The 19,429-nt window shown below is 38.5% G+C and overlaps 1 protein-coding gene across 1 annotated transcript in view; it reads right to left on the bottom strand.

Moving 5' to 3' along the window:
• ZNF407 (zinc finger protein 407) overlaps nt 1-19,429 on the bottom strand; it is a 344,031-nt gene that overhangs the window by 96,270 nt on the left and 228,332 nt on the right. The window contains exon 8 of the mRNA XM_055703745.1: nt 4,023-4,201. Within this exon, the coding sequence (XP_055559720.1) occupies nt 4,023-4,201 (179 nt within the window). The remainder of the gene's footprint in view (nt 1-4,022; nt 4,202-19,429) is intronic.

Below are 19,429 nucleotides of genomic sequence, written 5' to 3'. Positions count from 1 at the left end.
TGACTGTTGTGAAGCATTTTCAAGCAAAAGCTTTGTGACTCACACTATGTAAGCATTGCACCTCTTTTGCACATGAGGAAACTCAGACCGAGAGCAAGCCCACTATCAGTCGCTCAGCGAAAAACTGTGCTATTCTGGTTTCCTAGAGCAGCATTCATTCTTGCAGATCATGATCACTTGTAAAAGTGCAGCACAGAAAGAACAATACAGAAAAAACCTCCCAATGTAATTCCTTAACTTTCAATATGATCACAAAACCAATAATGAGCAAACTGCTACTCTTCTCTCTGAAGAGGCTTTTTACTTACAGCCAGTTTAGTATCGACAGAAGACTACTATGCACACAGTGAGATACCATGGTCTCTGCAGCTACTGGAATAATGGAGACATCAAGCCATAGATATTAATGCTCTCTGGATATACATAATGCATCATAATAGTATCACAATGCTTATAAAACAAGAACTTCTAAATGATGAACATTATCACTACCAAGTGATGCTGCTCCAAAGCAGACAAAGCTTTGAGAAAGCCAGCTGGAATACTGATCCCCTACAAGTTCTACCACAGGTACGGGCCCTTCCCTTGTCCCACTTGTCAAAGTATTTAGGCTCAGTCAACTGGAAGGAAAAACATATCCAAGACTCTTGGAAACATAATGCATACAAGAATCAGTCCAAAGATTTTTTCACCTTACTTTGCTACTTGCCATACAGACAAACCCACAGTAAACAATTCAGAAAAAATTCCTTTATCAAATAATCACATTTTAAAAAAAAAATCACTAGAATTATAGTCATCAACATGATATGAAAATTTACTCATATTAATTTCCCATTTGTAATGACAAATTTTCAGATTTGTGCATTGATAACAAGAATAATATGAATAGCTTCCATTGGAACCGAATTGCCATGACTAAAATATTAACTGCATGATTTCTGAGCTTGCTAGTAAGCCCACTTCTGTTCTAGAACAGGTATAAAATCAATTGGTATCTTAAATATGACTTTTTTTTTTAGAAAAAATTAGTATTGTGGATAATCAACAATCACTGGATTTATGGCTTTTTTTCCAACAAAATTTCCATTTCAACATGGACCTTGAGAAAATGGGTCAGAGAATATCAAGAAACAGGCATATATCTCTTACAGAACAACACAAAATGCCATTTCAAAAACAGATTTGATGTTTTATTTAAAAATTAGAGGTTAAATGCATAAATTGGTATTGGAAGTATAATCTAGTAAATCCGTAATTTTATGTGCAGATGCATGTATCTCTGTTGCTTTGTGTGCATTGAAGGCCTGCTGCTCAAATGCAGAAAATTTTAAAAGTTAAACCAAAAAGCATTCTCTAGATTGTTATTGTTTTAAAATATATAATGGTACTACATAAGGTTTATAAGGAATATAGTTGTATAGTTACATATCTCCCTCTATGACAGTCTATAGCAAAAAGAGGAAAGGAAGTCTGAAGACCTGGATTTTTTTGGCATTCCCATATATCAGTTCCTCACACTATACAGGATTTCAAAGATGCAGAACAGAAAGTGATATCACCTATCAATTACAGTATCATCCTTACTCATGTACAAGCTAACTTGCTCTGCTTTCCACCTTTCACAGCCTCTCCCTTAGAAAGGCAGCTTCTTCAAGCTCTTTACTGTCACTGACCCCATAAAGCTGTACAGTAGTTGCTAAAGAAAGTTAAGCAGAAATTAGTATTAAAGCATTAACTTTGAATTATAAATCCAACCAATAAACTTAATTTCATAAACAAGAAACAGATTTGATTTTTACTTCCAGCCACATCCTAAAGGTACCGCACAGCTCCATTCTTCGTGGGCTGTGGCGAGGCAGTTTCTAACTGGTCCTGCAAAGCGGTTTGAGTCGGCATCCCTCTCTTTGCCAGTGATGAGACTCTATTTCTATTCTGCTCAGAGAAGTGAAGAGGCTGGCTTTCCCATTACAAAGCAGTATTAGAACACAAAAGACAGACAAATACGTTTAAGTTAAAAAAAATCAATCTTGTGTGACACCTTCATACTCCTATCAGCCTAAAGGGTTCTATGTCATGTTGTGGATTCTCTGTGGGTGCAGCCAATGACCAATAAGTCATCAGTAACCACGAATCAGACATAGAACAAATCTTATTTTGATAAGGAATGTTAGTGAGGGCACAAGAGTGATCCCGTCGTTCCTCAAAATCTTCTCTAAAACCTTTAACTCTCAGATGTCCAGCAGTCAGAAATGGATTGAAATCAAGAAATGAAAACCCCTTTAATTTAACTCTGCTGTGAATGCACAACTATTGCCCAGATCCTGCTTTAACAGTGTTTCTTCCTGAAAGGAAAATACAGTATCACCCTTTTAGCAATGGGATTATGCAAACAATCTTTTAACACTTTTGTTGTATACCAACTCTAGGCTAGCCTGGCAATAATTAGGTGACAACCTGTTCTTGCGAGTAGTAATATGTTTGTACATACAGTACCCTGTTCAGTGCAAGGGCATTTCTACAACACAAGAATGAATGTACAGAAAATAGGTATTGTTAGCATACAATGCATTGATGACAGTTTTCCTATGTTGCCCAGACCAAGCAAGTTGAATAGTTTTAACCACAGCACGCCACAGTGAGCAATTAATTTACCTAGATATAGTCTTGAACATGAAAACTTACACAGAATTTGTAATTTTAGATAAACATTAGTGATTCTACCAGTGCTACAGCTATCTGTGTTATGTCTGTATATCTGTCTACTGAAATCATTTTAATTTTTCATATTATTTTAAGTGGGATTATTGTAGTAAAAAATCCAACAGTGTCTGGATTTAAGCTCTGAGTTGAATACTCATTCACTTCCGTGAGAAGTACAGTGAAATGTGATCAGTTTTCTGACCTATTTTGAAACTGGTATTCCGCCAACTGGCATTTTGTTTGCACATCCAGATATTATCCACCATATGCTGACATGACATGATGATTGGTTCCAAAATGAAGTGGAATACTTGGCAAATAGAAATATATGGTACAAATAATCCACTGCCTCTAGTCAGGAAAGCAAGCGGTCATTTTGAGAAGACTGAGAGGTTTTAAAATAACTTGAGTGTATGTGCTGCACAGAGCTGAATGAAAGCTCTCTGGGTTGTGTTTTTTTATAGATATGAAGGTCTCAAAAATTATTACATCAATTCCTTACAAAAGAAAATTCAAATCTGACACAGCAGTACTAATAGTAGTACTTCAATGGAAGATTAATTTGCATCTTAGGGAGAATTTGGCCCCCATAGCTTCTTACTCCTCTGGATTCCCCAACTCTTTCTTCTCGCCATCTGTTCTTTTTTCCCACTGCTCTGACTTGTCTTCCCGCCCAGTGATGTCTAAGTTATCTGCCTTAAATGTGAGTTAAGACCACATTTAATTCAAGCTCCAGCCTAATTTTGTATTTTTTCTCCTAACCTCTTGCCATTGAATTTACTGTTCTTCTAACTTGATGCTCCCATTAAAATTCTGCCTTCTACTGTGACTTGTAGAATCTCTAATAAAAAACCAAAACCAATCAACCAAACAAAAATCTTGTTCCTAAACAAGCTTTTTTGTAATGAAATCTAAGAATTTTTAAATTGGTACATTAATTTACCACTGTATTTCCTAAGGAATTTTGGTTTTCTGTTCATGGGGGAATAGAGTGGGTAGAGAGATTTAAAACAAATGTTAAAAAAATATTTCCCTAAGAAAGTTCAACTAGATTTCAAAGTGAGGCGTCTAAATAGCACACATTTCTGATGTTTAGGTATTGAACTGAAAGCTTTGCTTGTGAAACATGAATGGATTTCAGTGCTTAATGAATAACCTTCATCCCTTGTGCAAACCTGAAGAGAACTAAGCCCATTTTAAAATCATGTTCTTCTTCAGAATAAATGATAACGTAAAAGCTAGCTTTCTTACCACAATCCCTTAAGCATGCTCATATAGAATAGAGAAGAATTTGTAAGCAAAGGGAAGAATGACCTTACCTGCATGCAAGTATGCCAGATCAGGATTTTCGATGTCTGGGTGTAGTTCTTTCAAGTGGTTACGAAACTCCACTGGGATATTGGTTCCATAGTGACATTTAGGACAGTTATACATTTTCACTCCTTCATGCTTTCCTGTATGCAAGATATGTTTACGGATATTTTCAGCACAGTTAGACCTAAAAAGCAATGAAAAAAGGAAATAAGTTATATAGGAATTTATTCCCTACTGGTTGTTCAAATAAAACCTAGTGTTACAACAGAAAATGAGTAGTCATTACTCATTTTTCACTATCTGCCCAATTTTTGCATCCTCTTAGGTTTTGCATAAATGTTGTCCTTTGCATGAAGGCTCCCAAAGCTCTTTCAGCTTAACTGAGCAATACATCTGAACCAGAAGCACTTAAAAATGAACAATTTTTTACATTTGCAGAAGTATTATTTTTGTTTTTCTTGATGGTAGTCAGTGATGGACAGAAAAAGTCTTTAACTTTGCAAAACTGAAATGCCCAGATGCCAATAACTTTCCTAATGGAGCTCTCACGAACTTTTCCTGCACAGTTCCTAGATTCCATAGGAGTTGCTGTGAATGATTTTTGTAAGATATTTCATCAACTCTCATCTCACCATATGAAATGTTCCTAGAAGACAGAACTGAGTTCTTCAAGTTCATACCTTTTAAAAAATACACACAAATTCTGATTCGTATCTTAAACTCAGCTTTTGTGGAAGCAGTGGAGTTTCCATGCATAAAGGTCAGCACACGTGTAATACTAGTTTTATACATTTCAAATATTTTTTTCTAATGATATTTCTGAAAAAAGTGACTAGAAAAAATTTCACGTCTTTTATCCGCAGATCCATGATATGACAGTGATTTTGAATTTCTAGGCTTTAAAATTTTGCAGTCTCATTCCAAAATTATTTTGCATTGGAATGTCCTAGTTATTCAGTCTGTGATGAATCCCATATAAAATATACTGCTTCTTTATTTATTTCAATCAGAAATAGGTGTTACATTTATTCTTGAATCAAAACAGCCTGTGTACACATTTTTTTAGACATTCTTAGTACTGTACATTATTATCAAGCTAAGAACAGTAACTCTGTTTAACTGAAGAAAAGTGCAAACACTCAAGCAAACTGTATAAATACATAATTCTTCACAATTATTCAAATAAGAAAATAGCAGTATTTTGAGCAACTGATTGTTTACCTGTCACTGTTAGAAACACCACAGTAACAGGCACCTAAAAAAAGGATCCCCAAAATAAACTGGAAGTAGCAGCTTGAAGTTCTGTTGGAATGCTTGTCTCTCCCTTGGAGATGGTCATAGTAAAGCTGATATCTGCCTTACGGTGCTGCCAAAGCTCACCCTCTGTCATGTCCATCTGCTATATACCAGTATAATGATCAGACTCCTGAGAATGTCAGAGAAGACACTTCTGTTCACTGAAAAATATGGGAAATATTGGTCCTCAGCATCTTTCAGGATTCAGCCCTACAAAAATTACAACGCTCATAAATGTAAAATGAAACATGTGTTTTATTTAAAAAAAAAAAAAAAAAAAGATAGTGTACACTGCAATGAAAGCAGGAGACAATCTGGTAACCTTCTACCACGGGTTATACTTTAAAAGGCAGTAGATTAAAGCAGAGCATACAAATCTGAAATAAAGTATCTGTGTCCTTTTAGCTCAGCTCTCATACTATGTTAAGGAAAGATATAAAACTTTTTTACTTTGAAATATTTCTGTGAAATATATAAAGGATCTGTGGAAACCTATGTAAGAGTTGTGAAGAAAACCCAGCCTGTTCAAGTCATAAAAGGCCAGTTCTATCTTCTTTGATTTGTGAATTTCTTCCAACCACTTTAAACGGAGCAATCCTAAAGTCTCATTTGTTCAGTTGTCAGTAAAAATCTGTGACTAAACACACCAACATAGTATAGTAGCTGTAAGAGTTTTATAAAAATATATTTTCCCATGTGATGAGGCCAGAAAGGCTTAATCAGAAATGAGGAATATGAGAATTACAAGGTATTACAAATTGCCTCTCATATGAGGCTGCAGTGCAGGCATTGCAATCATGAAGTAAACCATGAAGGTAACAACTGGCAAATCCAAGCACTTTTGAAGCCAAGTAACACCTTTAAATATGACTCAACAAAAGTATACTGCATAGAAAATGTTTTTTAATTATTCAGTGTGCTTTGAATGTCTGTTTCATTAGGAATCTTCTCCTGAGTACTGTACAAATATGTTACTATATGTCTGACATACCCTCCCCCAAATTCTATGTATGTGTGTGTTCTTAGATCATTTCATCTCCTATGAGTAAACACAAAAGTCTGTGATTTTAAACAGCACTGTATTTTCATTAAAGCTACGTCATGATAAACATCTAACTAAAATATAGTGTTGCAACAGTGATGATAGTTAAGACTTTGACAGGCTTTGTGTTATAAAATTCACTTCCAGGAGTTCATAAACTTTGAGATAAAGATTCCCTTTGTTCTGAAATTTAGCAACTTAAGAGCCCAGCCCAAAATAAATTGCTTGAGTAAAGTCCTTCTGTTTTTGAGTTCCACTCTGAATTACAGCCACAAACAAATAAATGCAGCTTTTAGGATGCTAGCCTGTGTTCCAGTAAGGGTAAACCAGAGGTTTCTAAGTCACATTTCTATTATAATTTCTTAATGTAGGCATGCTTTCATCCTTATGAACCATCTTCCATTTTAAAAATCAAATGTATATATTTCTGGCAATTTTTCCATGCTCTGCAGTATCAAGATGGGAAATTAGAGGGACTTAATTAGTTTAAAGCTATAGTTTATGGGTTTATATTCAATGCTGACGCAGAGAAAAACATCAGAAATTTTGGTTTTATTTCATGTCTTGAAGTGAGACTTCTTATCAGATGTGAAGAAAGCTTTGAGACTTCATACTAACCCCACAACAATTCTGTTAAAGGGAAGTGGAGGGCCTGCATAGTGTTTTCAGTGTCCTGTCAGTGCTATATATGGTGAAAGAGGAGATGGGGATGTTACTAAGGCACGTTGCAGACGAACAGGAAATGTGAGGGGCTGAAAAGCTCAGCCAATACTTCCCATGCAGCAGGCCTGTACGACTCCCTCCATCAAAGACTGATATACTGGGAAGGAGTGTAGGCCTGCTTTCCACTGCACACATACAGGAGAGCTGCCACATTTCTGTAAAGGACAATGCTGTGAAGTAAGGGAGACAGATGGCAAGTTTCTCCTGAGAAATGCAGCTACTGCTTAAGACAAAAGGAAAACCTCTTTTGGCTAAGATAAAAAAGGGCTTTTGTCTCTATGTTCATCGCACAGTGATGCATTCACACTGCTGTTCTAACTGCACATTTCATGTTGCCATTAGAAGCCATCCCTACCAACCAATTACCTGTCTTTTGCTGCTCTCAGTAAAATAAAGGTTGCTGCAATTTCAAATACCATAAACTGTAAATGACTTGTCAATTATAAAATTGTATTTTAGTCACAGAGTCACAGGATTGAGGTTGGAAGGCACCTCTGGAGGTTGTCCGGTACAACACCACTGCTCAAGCAGGACCGCCCAGGGCCAGTTGCCCCAGACCGTTTTTCTGCCACTTATGAATATCTTCAAGGATGGAGACTCTCCAGCTCCTTCAGTAACTTGTGCCAGTGCTCAGTCACAGTGGAAAGATGTTTCCTGATGTTCAGAGTATTTCACTTTGTGCCCACTGCCTCCTGTCCTGTCACTGGGCATCACTGAAGAAGAGCCTGGCTCTGTCTTCTTTACACCTTCCCTTCAGATATTTGTGCACATTGATGAAATTCCCCCTAAGTCTTTTCTCCAGGCTGAACAGTCCCAGTCCTCTCAGCCTCTCCTGATTTAAGAGAGATGCTCCAGCACCTTGACCACCTTAGTGCCCCTTTGCTGGACTCATCTTAAGTATGTCCGTGTCTCTCTTGTACTGAGGAGACCAGAACTGGACAGTGCTCCAGGTGTGAACTCACTAGTGCTGAGTCGAGGGGAAAGATCACCTCCCTTGACCTACTGGCAGCAACCCTCCAAATGCAGCCCAGGATGCAGTTAGCTTTCTTTGCTGCAAGGGCATTGGCAGTCCTTGCCCAACTTGACTTCTACCAGGAATCCAGGTCCTTTTCTGCAAAGCTGCTTTCCAGCTGCTCAGCCCCCAGCATATAGTGGTGCATGGGGTTGTTCCGCCCCATGTGGAGGACTTGGCACTTCCCCCTTGTTGAACTATATGAGGCTCCTGTCAGTCCATTTCCCCAGCCTGTTGAGGTCCCTCTGGATGGCAGCACAGCCCTCTGGTGTATCAGCCACCTCTCCCAGTTTTGTGTCATGCAAACTTGCTGAGGGTTCACTCTGCACCATAATCCAGATCATTAATGAAGATGTTGAAAAGGGCTGGACCCGATATTGACCCCTGTCCTCCAGCTAGACTTCATGCCACTGATCATTACTCTCTGAGCCGAGATGTTTCACACAAACAATGTAATCAAAGGAGATTTATGTTACTCTTGATGTCTTTGTCACTATAGAAGCAAATCTCAGAATACCGATACCTATCTAGATAGGAACATGATACCACAGCAAAAAAAGCTGGGTAGGTGAATAATACTCAGCTTCCAATGGACATCTCCAGGGGCACTCTACCACAATGTGGCCTAAAGCAAACTCCCCTATGCCAAGGGTGAGAACAAAAGAGATTACTCAAGTTTTCAGTGGTGGCTGTGCTTGAACAGGCACCATTCATAGAGTGGCAAGGAAGCCCAGTGCCACATGCCACAACCCTCTACACTCTCATCTGCTTCTTAGCAGCATTGATCTGGTTTGCTGGGAGAGTGGAATAAAGTGGAAGGTTAGGAGTAGTGTAAAATGCCCAGACATTTTGGCAGCATGAGAAACCATTGCCTTTGTTTACTTTGCCTTCCCTCTCCCATTGCGTCTCTCCTATCCTTATATACATCAGTTCTGTTACCAAAAAACTGGGTATTGTACTAAGAGCAAGAAACGGAGTGCCTGGTCTACCGAACAATGGGAAAATACACGCTCCTAGTGGATGGGGCATAAGTTCTCATAACTGTCTTCCTCCCTAAGGCAGAAAATATTGTTCCTCTAGCCCCTAAACCAGTATAACTCTGCCCCTACGAAGACATTTTCTCAGTTGCATTGGCAAGCTATAGTGTGCCACTGACCAGATTCCTCAGCAAAACTGCATCTGCCCCACCGAAAACAGCAGCACTGTTGGGGGTTCTGGGATGGCAGAGCACAGATGTGCACTTTGCAGGAGGCAGAGGTGGGAGTTCAAAGTCAGCAGCAGGGAAACACAGGTGGAACAATGAGCTTTGGAGCAAATTTGTGCCAAGTGGGGAATCGTCAGCCTGAAGGTCCCCACAGTGAGTGCTGTCTGTGGTCATTATTCCCCCATCATCTCTTCTCTCCCATCTTGCAGGGTTTACCCAGCCAGCTAGTCTCACCAGCCAGCATTACAAGCTGTAAGAGGGCAGGGATTTGGGCATCCCTTCCCCACACAGAGGGGCTCAGCCCCAGCCTTGCAGCTGGATGCAGAGGGTCACACCACGTCCTTCTCCCAGCCAGCAGCTCTGGTTTAAGCAGCCCACGTAAACAGCTGAATTCAGCAGCTAACCGCAGAGCTGTGACTGCCTAATGCCAGAGATATTTGCTGTCCTCATCTTTTATGTGGCATTTTGGATAAAAATCATGAAGTAAGAGAAATTCATAAAACATCTTCTGTTAATTCTAAATTTGCCTGTCCAAGATAGGAAGGCTTCTATATTTTCTAAGGGTTTTGTACATGAGTATACATTAGCATTGTATTCAACAGCTAAATGAAATATAGCAGGAAGCAACCTATTTTTATTAAGATGTTTTACTAATAGGGAAATTAGAACACTTCCATTACGCAGTGCCTGACATTTTCAGAAAGATGCTTACTGCAAGACATGGAAATGGAAGGTTTCAGAGGTGCAAATGAGGCAAAATGTTAATTATCTAGCACACTAAGTTTTAAAAATTTTAGCATCTTGTAGGGCTCTTATTTGCACAAAATAAACCTTTTTCAAAAGGTTTTCTATAGGACATTAGCTACAAACAACCCCTTTCTGCAGAGAAATGCATACAACCCAAAGGACTTAGGGCAGCTCCATGGATGTCACTATTTACAAGATAAAACCACACACAGCTGAGTGATTGAAAAAATGTCTGTTTTCCCCCTGTTCGTCAGTATGAATCAAGTTCACACTCATATGGAGAGCACTTTGATTGTCTTCTGCTGTTTATACCCCACTATGCAGCCTGCAGGAAGTACACAGAAATTGCAGTATTTTGATTGTAAAATAGCAAAGTCCACAGATTCTTTCTTCCAGAAATAAAAGCAGCTATGATGAAAGCAAATTTCTCATGAAAGAAATATGTATCATCATAGATTCTTAACCTCAGTTATTCACCAAAAATTTGCAGGTGTTTTTAAAGAAAATGCCATCTAACTGGGAAAACTGTCTTTAAATCAAAACTGCAATAATGTAATTAACACTAGAAAAGGAGAGCCATAGATTTTTAGAAACGTAAAGTCATGGAACATTTAGCTTGACTTCATGGATAGTAGTTCATAAAAAGTTTGTCCAGTGATTCTTTCCTCAAACCCTAACTCTTTCTGGTACTAAAACATGATTTTCAGAGACACGCTGAAATCTGATGGAAAGCAATGGAGAATCCATTGAAATAATAGGTAAATCATATTTGATGACTCTCACTTTTACAAACTGTCATATTTCTTATACTTCTGCATCCAGTTAACAGACAGTGTTACCTTTCCAACACGTTTTCCTCAGCTGAAGAACCCTCTGCTATCTGGACCTCTAGTGGGTGAGCTACAGAGACCTAGTTCCTTTCACATCACTTTGGGAAATCATTAGATTCTTCCTAACATCTTTTAAATTGTAAATATTGCCTTAAGCTTTGAATACTAGAACACCAGTGCCGCATACATGGATGCCACGACTTGCCCTGTGCTCAGCATTTTCCATCCAGTTCCATCCAGGAGTTCTGGGAGTTCTGGATACTCCTCAAAGCGCCAAGAGCTCCTGTTCACTCATTTAAATGCAGGGACCTTTCATGTTTGGTTTTTTTTTCAATGTTACTGCTTCCCAAAATGCAACCCTTCTAGCCTGCCTTTATTTCTTACTTGAATTAAAAGTATGAAAACTACCATTCAGTAGACTGATGGTAAACAACCTAATGGGCAATATTTTCTTGACAGGAAAGAAACAAATACCTCAATCTATGATAATTACATTATACAAACAGGCTTATTCAATCAAAACCTTCACAATGACAGTCACTTTGCCCAACTTCTACCAAGCAAAAAACCAGACAAACCAACCAACCAAGCAAGAATTCTTCCCAGCATACTCAAGATTTATCTACATTTCTGTTTTTAAAGTAAACTGATTGCCAGTTAATGCAAGCTAGCTACAACACTATACACATTCTGCATATACCACCAGCACTCAGTTCAGACCACAAGTTTAAAAATTTAAGCACTGGCTTACCTCCTCAGTGCTACAGGTCAATACAGTATTGCACAAGACATAATAAAAAATAGAAAAATATCATGGAGAAAAATATATTCTGAAATGTGTTGAAACTAACATTATAAACCAGTAAGCATTATTATACATCAACACACATATGTAACATATGCATGTGCATATCTATCTATCTATCTATATAGATATATGAGAAATGTAGTAAATTTTCTCAGTCTTCTTTATTACTAGCACCTAGGTTATTTTTTCCTTGCTCTTTTCCTCTAAAAGCAAAAATCCTACTTTTTATTTAGGTTTTAAATGACTGGGGGAATAATCACATGAATACAAGTGCTAGCACTCTGCGTCCGACCTCAATTATCAAGTAACTTATGATACTACTGCCAGAATTAGCAGCATACAGCTCCATGGGAACTCAGGAGGTCAACTACAACACACCCAGTGCCAGCTCAGTTCTGCCTATGTCACTGCTGGCAAACATCTCTCTGTCCTGTTCCTAAAGACCTCTGGTGGACAGTGGCAATGAGCTGCAGGGGGACAGCATCATCTTTACCACTATAGCTGTTTCTGCAGTGAACATTTGCCCACAGCTGATGCTTTCCAACCACACCAAGCTGACTGAAACACACATCCACAGTGTCATAAAAATGCATGCCTGACAATCTGGTGGCCACATGTATTGCCACATTTTACACATACTACCATGTATTGCATGTATTGCCACTCAGAAAATATGAAGTCGCCCATAAAAGAATACACTGCATTTACATGTTTTAATGAGATTTTATGATATAGTCAGTTTCACAAAGAAAATAACAAAAATGTATTTGGGACTTATTCTGACAGTATTATAGTAACACCCAGGGATAATAATCGTAATGTTTCCTGCTTTTCTACATTTTTAGCTTTGCATTTTTTTCTTTAATGATCTATTTGTTATGACATACAGTATGTGTGACAGATGTCCAGTGCTGGCTGCTAAAAAGTAGCAGAGCCCTGTAGGGAAGCAGCAAAAACTTGTGCGTCAGCACTGAAAATGATGGAAGACTGATAATTACTACTTGTGTCTCTGCTCCATTCAGCAGACTAGCATGCTGAAATTGTAATCTGGACTATTACATTTACAATGCATTGGAATAAAAATTCCCAATTTCAAACAATTTATCATTACAAATACGTGTGAAACGAGTTGATTACAATAGCCAAAATCCATGCTTCTAAAGACAAATTCAGGGTAACTGGAAATTCTGAAGGGAAATAAGAAGTGATGTACTCTAGTCTTGTTTATATCTGAGGAATCTGTGAAGCTGGTTACAACCCTGCACAGTGAACAACAACCAAAGTATAAAACCAGTGAACCATCTAGATAGACTCATGAATTTTCAGTCAGAATATTTTTCTCAAACAAACAAACAAAAAAGTTTAGTTCACAACATAAAAAAACGTGATTTTTACAGAAAAAAAATAAAAATCTGATTCCAAGGAACTAATGGCTTCCTGCCTTTAATGCTTCCATTAATCCTGCTTTCTACAGGAAGAGAAAGAAATAAAGAGGAAATTTTTAGACAGAAACCTGCAAATTATTTCCAAACTAGTAGACTTGGGAGGAGCAGGTGGATAGGGTACAGAAAGGCAGGGAGATGTGCCTTAGCTCTCTACCTGTGCTGTGGTCCCCACTACCCCTGGAGATGTGCAGAGCTGGGCTGCTCAGCTTCTGAGTCTGCCCAGGTAGCTCTTTGGAGAGAGCCTCAGTTACTCCTTCTACTGACTACAGAAGAAAAAAAAATCAAACACCCCCCCCCCCCCCCCCCCTTTTTCGCAGGACTGACTTGCTACTCAAAACTCTCCATAACATTTGCTTGAACTCCTGGCTTCCACTTCCCTTGCAGGCAGTGGGCTCTGTAATAGCCTGGCTCAAGGGCCCTGTGGAATCACATGCCTGCAGCATGAGGGATGCAGAGGTCTGCTGTGCATAGTGCACTGCTGCACCGTGTCAGCCAAGGTTTAAGTGGCAGAAATAGCAGGTGGAGTTCATCTATTTCACGGTAACTGAGAATAATCACTCCATTGTTCATGGGCTTCCTCCCTCCCCCTTTCCTTTCGTGTTGGAGCAGATGGCATAAAAGAGAAGTTGGTCTGAGAAACAGCATCTCTGCAGTGGTGTAAGGATGGAGACTGGGCTTTAAGTACCATAGGCCCTGATTTAGCAAGGTACTTACGTACTTGTGCAGCTTAAGTACAAGCAGCCCCATTGACTTCAAAAGAATGACTCACAAGCTTAAATTTATGTACATGATCAAATACCTTGCTGAAATGAGGCCATGGAAAGCATCCATTTTTTAAAAAAAGCTAGGGTGAATTTAATTGAAGACACACATTTCCTTTCAACATCATTTTTTCCCCCTATTGTACTTCTTTTAATGACCACATAAAGTAACCAAACAATTCTGTAGAGTCTGTTTGTATATCCTTGGGAACCCATAAAGTATTTTCACAAATATAAAAGTGCAGATGGAGCCTAAGAAAGGGTGTGGAGTCTATAGGCTGTGTAAGATGAAACTGGACTCCTAATGTTGCTGGAGTCAGAAATGATAGCAACAGACCCTAAAGGCTGCCTGTCAATCTCAGATGCAGATGATACTTCTTCCAACTGGCCTTTGTGTCAGTTCCTTCAGCCATTTTAGTGACAACACAGCTCCCTAGAGGGCAGATCCTGTTGCTTTGCAGCCTGGATTTATACCCAGGGCACAGTGGTCTGTACGATCGCTGCTCAGAGTAGTTTTTTTTAATGTTAATACACTGCCCTATCCCAGCCCCACCCCCACACACAAAAAGAGCTGGCCATTTTCTTCCTCATTTCAAATGTTCCAATTTATCAATGCAATAAGCATTAATTGTCTGAAAGATTCACTTTTGTTATGCATGCCGAAAGTACATATAAAAACCCTGCTAATAAAATTTGCAGATGACACTGTAATTGGTAGCATGATTAATAATGATGACACTGCAGTCATACAGAGCAGTTGCACAAGCTAGGCCTGTTCAATCAAAACATATTAGGTCTCCCACCTTTGCACAACACATGCAAGAAACTTCCAGAATGCAAGAACACAGTGAAGAACTGTGACACTGAAAATGACTTAGGGATTAGTGACCAGCTGTTTAATGTGAGCTTCCAGTGTGATGCTATAAGCAGAAAGGTCCCATGTCATCTTTAGATGTATAAGCAAGGAAGTAGCAAGCAACTGTAAAGATGTAATGTGACACTGGAGAAACTAATTCTAGAATATCTACTTCCTGTATTACTGCCTACATTTAAAAAAGTAAACAAACATCCACAAAATTATTACAAATAGAAATATAAGCTGGGGGGGAGACAACGACGGGGGACAGGATGGGATACAGGGCAGGGACCAAACCACTCTGTTTGGCTTATTACACTTGAGCTTGGGGCATGAGCAACTTTAACAGTGCATAAATGTGTGATTAAGGGACACCTTCACTTAGAGAAAACCTGTAACAAATTCCAAAGCAATGGCAACAAGTTGCAGTCCAATTCTAATGAGAAATAAAGCACAATTTCTTCAGCACTTTCAGATCAAACCTGAAAGTCTTTCTAGATGACAAAATTCAGTCAAATACAAGAAGCTCAGAACAGAGCAAACTGGAAAAAAACTATGCAGCTTGTTTTATGTAGAAGGTCAGACTAGCTGAGCTTAAGGCTTTTTCTGGTCTCAAACTCTACAAAAAGTACAGTTTAAGTCTGAAGAATGTCATTGTGAGGTCAGACATTTATTGTGTTTCCATGATGTCATGGAAATTTGTTCAGTCTGCAAATTAAAATATATTCTTCCTGGCTGTCAATACTGCAAAACCATTTTAGGTTCTGAAAGTCAAATTCGGTTCTTTTGTTGGAGGTATGATTGATTATCCGATCTAAAATCTGCCTTGAAAGTATATATCGGAGAAACATCATTCTCGTCAGATTATGTCCTCATAATGCCATTGTCTGCACAAATATAAGTAAATGCAGCATTTGGCTCTGTACTTTGAGCTTACTTCACAGTCATCATTCACCCCAGGAGAACTGGTTTTAAGAGTAGGGAGCAAGCAAAACTTAATTTTGGTTCCTGCAAGAGTATATTTGCCTACAAGGACGCCCTGCTGCTCAGTAAGAAATTGCAGTTTTCATGTAGCTAGATTTTCACAGTAGACCTACATACAAAGTTCAATGTGCTGTGTACTTCAGCAAGAGATAATGAAATGGAATACTGTTGAATGAAAGCACAACCTAGTGCATATATGCAGAGTAAAATGTATAAGATACCTTCTAGCACTTCTGCTTCACTCTATCCAAAGTCCCAGATAAGCTGTTTTGTAAAAGTATTCACTTAAAATGCAACCACTCAGAACAGATAAATTATTACTATTTTTTCAACTATAAACAATAATGTCTAAATATCAGACACAGTATTTTAATTTAGATGAGAAATCAGGGCTACTGATTAAGAATAATAGGAACTACCTGAATGGTATTGCTTCAAAAAGCTGATCTAGTACCCAAGAAGACAAAAATTTAAACACCAGGGAAAAGCCTTCTGAATGCCAATGAAATTCTGTCATATTGAGGAATTTTATAGAGCAATGCTAAATAAATTATCCCATGATCATGTACACAAAGGTTCTGTCTTAAGGAAAAAACACACCCACAAACCCACCTGAAAACAAACCTCATCTTATTACACAAAAATAAACCTTTTTCATTTAGTATAAATGGTGTTACGGAATTGTCTTTTTTTCCCCGCAGAGGGTTAACATGAAAAGAGGGAAAAATGGTAAAATATGAAACTTGTTCTTTGGCTTCATCTTTCACATTTCTGTATCATGCTACAGCAGAAACTAATGAACTTGTTCATCTTTGAAAGCCCTTTTGCATGCTTCTTCCTTCACCCTTAACTCTGATCCTTGCAGATCTTCCCTTATGTGTGTTCCAATTTTACTGGTATAATATGTGCACTTTTATTAGTTGTGTTCTGATGATTTCTACTGAGAGATACTTAAAGCTTATACAAGTCAAAAACTATTTTATCACTTCTGAAGAAAACTAATAGGGCAGAGTCACTGAATGATAAGAGAGAGAGACCACTGAATTTATTTAATAATCCATGTCCATTTCACAAAAATGGCCTGTGTAATCCTTTTAAAAATAATAACCTGTTCATTTCAGACCTTGCACAATGCTTCTCTTTGTCCCTTGTAAGTCTCTCAAATGTCTTATTTTAAAGGAATATATAGTACTCCCGGAAGACATTTTCCCATTTCTATTCTCTTCAACTCCTGTGAGCCCTTGTTCTGTGTGATAAGGCAATCTCCTTCGGGATCTGAGCTGTGTAGTTTCGCACCACGAGTGACAAGGACTCAACTTGAATAACTGCTGTGCGCAGGTTGTAATTATGTCAGCTGGAGTGTTGAACAAGGGGACTGATTAATGTGAGCCCCAGCCCAGGCACAGTCCCTATCAAAACCTTCGTGCAGGCCAGCAGTGGGGATGGGTTAAAGCAGAAAGACAAAACATGCTGTATCGTCCATGATAGATGAATTGCTCCAACAGTCTTCAGGCAGATGTTCCAGGACAGTATAATATACAATTACTCTGCCTTATCACCTTCCCAGGGACAATAAAGCTTCCTCCTTCTATAGCTCATGTGAGTGAAGGCAAAATTAGTTTTACTTTTACAACACTGACTCACTTATCATGTTGCCTTGATTGTGCTTTTACAGCTAAAGAAAACATATATTCCACTCTTAAACTAAAAAAAAAAAATCCCCACCAAAAAAAACCCTGCACTCCTCACCTTTTATATAAACCCAAATGATTCCTTTGAATCTATTTTGCGTCACAGTAATACAGTCCTTACAGGGCTAATTCAGTATGATATTCTAGGGAACACAACTAACTTTAGAGCAACTGGACCTATTCATAGGCTTAATGTTATATGTCCGTATACAAAGGTACATTACTGAATCAAGACAGAATGCATAAATGAAAAAATACATAGGTTTTGTTCAAAAGATGCCTACGTGAATAACATGCCCTTCGTGACTATTTTAACTAAGCAGTCATTCTAAAAATATCACAGTACTCTTGTAAAACAATTCTTTGAGAAGTCATTAATCCACATACCTTTTTAAAGGCCACAAAAGTTTACTGTATAACTATTATAAATAATCCAAGTATTTTCCAAAAAGTAAACATAAATTAAGTAAATAATAGAAATTTAGGAAGAAAGCTATATATAAGTATTTGTTTCCTTTTTGTTATCAAATATATACAAATCTTTCTTTTTTGCTGCTGGGATGGAAGTAGCCTGTACGTTCCAGGGCTATTTCCAAGAGTTTACAGAACAGCAGCTTACTAACATGAAGTGAATACCAAGAGAAGAATATAGCTTATAGTATCTTGATATCCTTTCTTTCTAAATATGGGATGGTTACAGATCAAGAGTCTGTGCTTTAAAGAAAAGCATCTAAATAGTTTCACTTGCATTCCAAGATGCATTGCTTCCAGTACAACCCCTTCTTCAGCTATATAAAAATGACACAATCTCAGGAAAAACAAAACAAGAGAAAATGCACCCAGAAATGCATTTACACACACACATATTTGAAGGTTAGGTTTAAAAACAAAGCCAGACTAAAATGGCCACAGCTGATCCCGATGACACTTAAGACTGCACATGTATTTGAAAAATTCTATTTATATGCATTTAGTTCTCGTGAAAGGTATTGGATTACTAGGCCTAGAAATGAGAGATGGGATTTTCTAAGGAGACTATGAGAATTAGGCACTGACATTGCACTTCAGTTGAATGCAAGCTCCCAGCTGTTCAAGCTTCTTTGAGGTTTTAGCCACTAAATAACATCACAGTCTTGGCAATAGTAAGGTTTCACCATAAGGGTACAGGCTTTCCTATACTCCTAAAGTGAAATGCAATCCTATGTTTACGATGCAAAAAATGGTTCCAAGCAAGCTGGTATGTTCTGCTGCACAGCATATTGACTTCAGAGGACATCATGACAGAATGACGTTATGCTACTTGCTGCATGGAGGAACAACAGAAAAATCCATCTTGGCCTCAGAAAAATTACAATCTAAGCACAGAAAGGGATATAATAAGCAGAAAAATAGTCAAATAGAGTAGCAATAGGCTTGGAAGACAGGATATCAGTAAAACAGGGTAGAAATAAGCTTCTGTCTCATTTAGGTGCACTGTTTGGCACAACAGTACTAGAAGGCAACCTAGTTTGTCCTCCACAACCATTCAAATTCTCAATACAATCAGTGGAGTGTCCCGGCTTCAGCTGGGACAGAGTTAATTTTCTTCTTAGTGGCTGGTGCAGCGCTGTGTTTTGGATTTGGTGTGAGAACAATATTGACAGCACATAAAACAGGATGTTTATACTTGTTGCTGGATGATGTTTATACTAAGTCAAGGACTTTTTGGGTTTTGGGCCCTGCCAGCGAGAGGGCTGGAGGGGCACGGGACATTGGGAGGGGGCACAGCCAGGACAGGTGACCCAAATTAGCCAAGGGATATTCCATACCATATGACATCATGCTGAGTATATAAGCTGGGGGAAGAAGAAGGAAGGGGGAAGACATCTGGCACAATGGCATTTGCCTTCCTGAGCAATTGTCACATGTGATGTAGCCCTGCTCTCCTGGGGATGGCTGAACACCTGCCTGCTGGTGGGGTAGTGAATGAATTCCTTGCTTTGCTTTGCTTGCATGTGCAGCTTTTGCTTTACC

The sequence above is a fragment of the Falco cherrug genome, chromosome 3 (genome assembly GCF_023634085.1).
Source record: "Falco cherrug isolate bFalChe1 chromosome 3, bFalChe1.pri, whole genome shotgun sequence".
NCBI classification, from domain to species: Eukaryota; Metazoa; Chordata; class Aves; order Falconiformes; family Falconidae; genus Falco; species Falco cherrug.
The sequence above is the reverse complement of the archived record's forward strand: the minus strand, read 5'-3'. Positions and strand labels throughout refer to the sequence as shown.